Source organism: Nannospalax galili, unplaced genomic scaffold (genome assembly GCF_000622305.1).
Source record: "Nannospalax galili isolate Female #2095 unplaced genomic scaffold, S.galili_v1.0 scaffold443, whole genome shotgun sequence".
NCBI classification, from domain to species: Eukaryota; Metazoa; Chordata; class Mammalia; order Rodentia; family Spalacidae; genus Nannospalax; species Nannospalax galili.
This window is the reverse complement of record NW_008352479.1, coordinates 4,404,276-4,407,154: the sequence shown is the minus strand read 5'-3', so window position 1 is coordinate 4,407,154 and position 2,879 is coordinate 4,404,276. Positions and strand designations below refer to the sequence as shown.

General features: G+C 45.4%; 2 protein-coding genes across 4 annotated transcripts in view; one reads left to right on the top strand and one right to left on the bottom strand.

Annotated features, from left to right (window-relative positions):
- Positions 1-2,879, bottom strand: part of Tcaim (T cell activation inhibitor, mitochondrial) — a 135,072-nt gene that overhangs the window by 94,580 nt on the left and 37,613 nt on the right. The gene's annotated exons all lie outside the window — the stretch shown is intronic.
- Positions 1-2,879, top strand: part of LOC103747157 (zinc finger protein 445) — a 16,358-nt gene that overhangs the window by 3,152 nt on the left and 10,327 nt on the right. Inside the window, 1 exon segment of the mRNA XM_008849491.3 lies at positions 2,312-2,879. This exon segment is cut by the window's right edge and continues 1 nt beyond it. Coding sequence (XP_008847713.1) covers positions 2,457-2,879 — 423 coding nt within the window. The 5' untranslated portion in view covers positions 2,312-2,456.

Genomic DNA, 2,879 nt, shown 5'->3' with positions numbered 1-2,879 from the left:
TTTTTTTTTTTTTTGAGACAGGGTCTGACTTCATAACCGTGACTGGCCTCAGACTCCATATGTAGACCAGGCTGGCATCAAACTCACAGAAAACAGCTTGGCTTTACCTCCTGAGTGCTGGAATTAAAGGCGTATGCCACCATGCCCAGCTAATTTCAACATTTTAAAGTTTTAAAATGTGTAGCAAAAGCAGTCCATTTGGGCTCCTAAAGATTGCATCTTTCAATACCATAATCAGCTGGGTGACCAAGCCTTCAATATGTAGACCTTCGGGGATATTCAAGATCCAAACTGTAGGAGCTGGAGGAATGGCTCAGGTGTTAATAACATTGCTGCTCTTGCAGAAGACCCAATTCAGCACCCACAGGCAGCCAACAACCATATATATGTACCGTTTGTCTTTTCTGGCCTCCACAGGCATTCATACATGATGTGGTGCACCCACATACATGCAGGCAAAACACTTGACAGATAAAAACTTGAAAAAAAGAGATCCAAACTGTACACTTAGGAGGCTGAGGCAAAAGAATCATGACTTTGAGTCTGGGCTACATAGCAAGATGTTGCCTCAAAAATCAAAAGAAAAAAGGAGGGAGGGAGGCAAAAAGATCCAAACTATAGCATGTGAGTTCTCCAACCCTTTCAAGATTGTTTTGGCTAAAAAACAAAAATTGGGCCTGGTGACAAATACCTTTAGTCCCAGCCCTCAGGAGGCAGAGGAGGGTGGATCCCTGAGCGATGAATTACTGTTTTTAACCCATTGGTGAGCCATAAAGTTAGAGGATCTCCCCAGCCTTTCTTTTTTTTCATTTTTGAATTGCTTAGTTGAGATATTTTAAAATACTATATTAAAATATTAGCAGGGCTGACAAGATGACTCGGTGAGTAAAGATGCTTGCCACCAAACCTGAATTTGATCTGGGACTCACATGGTGGAAGGAGAGACCTATTCTCCCAAGTTGTCCTATGACCTCCACACATGTGCTGTGACTTGCATGTGCCCAACACACACACATACATACATAACACAAAAATGATAAAAATATGTAAGTAAAATTACATTTGATTTTTGTTTTTTTTTTAAGCAGTCTTTGAGACAGGGTCTCCCTGCAGCCCCAGCTGGCCTAGAACTCACAGAGATTCTCCTGCCTCTGCCTCCCGAGTGCTGTGATTAAAGACGTGTGCCACCATGCCCGTCTACATTTGAAATATATATATATATATATATATTTTTTTTTTGTTGTTGTTTTTTGGCTTTTTTGAGACAGGGTCAAAAAAGCACTTGAACAAATTTGTATGGGTCTATTTTTAGTTTTTCTGTTCCCTTGATCTACAAGACCAGCACCACATGGTCTTGATTACTGTCGCTATATGTCTGCAAGTCAGGTAGACTGGGCCATCGATGGCTCGGCTAGTAAAGGCACCTGATGCCAAGCCTGATGTCCTTAGCTCAGTCCCAGGGACCCACATGGTAGGAGAGAATAGAATCCTCCAAGGTGTCCTCTAACTTGCACATGCTTGCTGTGCCATGTGCATGCCTCCTCAACCCCCCCCCCCGCCCCCGGAAATAAAAATAATGAAAACAGAACAATCTCTTCTACCTTAGTTTTCAATGCAGACTGATTCCTTTGCCTTTCCAGATGAACTGTAGCATAGTATTTACATATCTTTCCTGTCAAATCCCCCCCGCCTCCCGTATTGGAGAGTAAACCTAAGGCTTGTGCATGCCCAGTAATTGCTCTACCACTAAGCCACATCGCCAGCTCTCCTCCCATCTTCTTCATCTTCCTGAGATTTTGATAGTAATTGAATTACATATCAATTTGGGAGACTAGATCGCTTTATATGCCAAGTCTCCCAATACATGAATGTGGTGTGGTGTGTCCTTTAGTTTTTACTCCACCTTTTTCATCAGCCGCTTCTGCTTCTGTCTTAAAATTCCATGCTTATCTTTTTTGTTTCGTTTTGTTTTAAAGATAGTCTCTGTATATAGCCCTGGCTGGCCAGATACTGTCCCTCTAGACCAGCCTTGCCTTGAACGCACGGAGATCCTCCTGCCTCTGCCTCCCTAGTACTGGGATTAAAAGTATGCTCTATCATACCCGGTACATGTCCTGTCTTATTCAGGGAGATTTTCTTAGCTTACCTCCTTAGGTCTCAATCTAACCCTGATCTGCTTCATACTGACAAGCCCATCTGTGCATTGCTTATGCATGTGGGCCTTCTCACGCATCCAGGTGATACCAGCGGTAGGATCTAGTTGCTTCATGTGTGGCGGACATAATTTTCTTACGTTCTCCCTTCTGAACAGGTTATTTCAGTCTCTTGCTCATTACTTCTGAAGAGCAGCAAATGGCATTGTGCTGTGCTGTCTTGAGAAGATACTCCTGAGGACCCAGCAGTGATCGGTGAAAGCAACAGATTTGTGTTCATCTGGGTGACTCTGAACAGGAGTGATGCCTCCAGGCAGGTGGTATGCTGCCCGCTCAGCTCAGGCCCAGGCTTCAAGGAAGCGTGGACACCCTAACTTGATAAAGAAGGAAGAGGAGGAGGATGAATATACTCTGGTGCAGACTGCCAGGCCACAGACACTTAACCGCCCTGGCCAGGAGCTATTCCGCCAGCTCTTTAGGCAGCTTCGCTACCACGAGTCTTCTGGGCCCCTAGAAACTCTGGGCCGCCTCCGGGAGCTCTGCCGCTGGTGGATGAGGCCTGATGTTCTTTCCAAGGCACAGATGTTGGAGCTGCTGGTGTTGGAGCAGTTCCTGAGTATCTTGCCTGGAGAGCTTCGGACCTGGGTGCAGCTCCATTGCCCTGAGAGTGGTGAGGAGGCTGTGGCCTTGCTGGAGGAGCTGCACAGGGATCTTGATGGGACACCA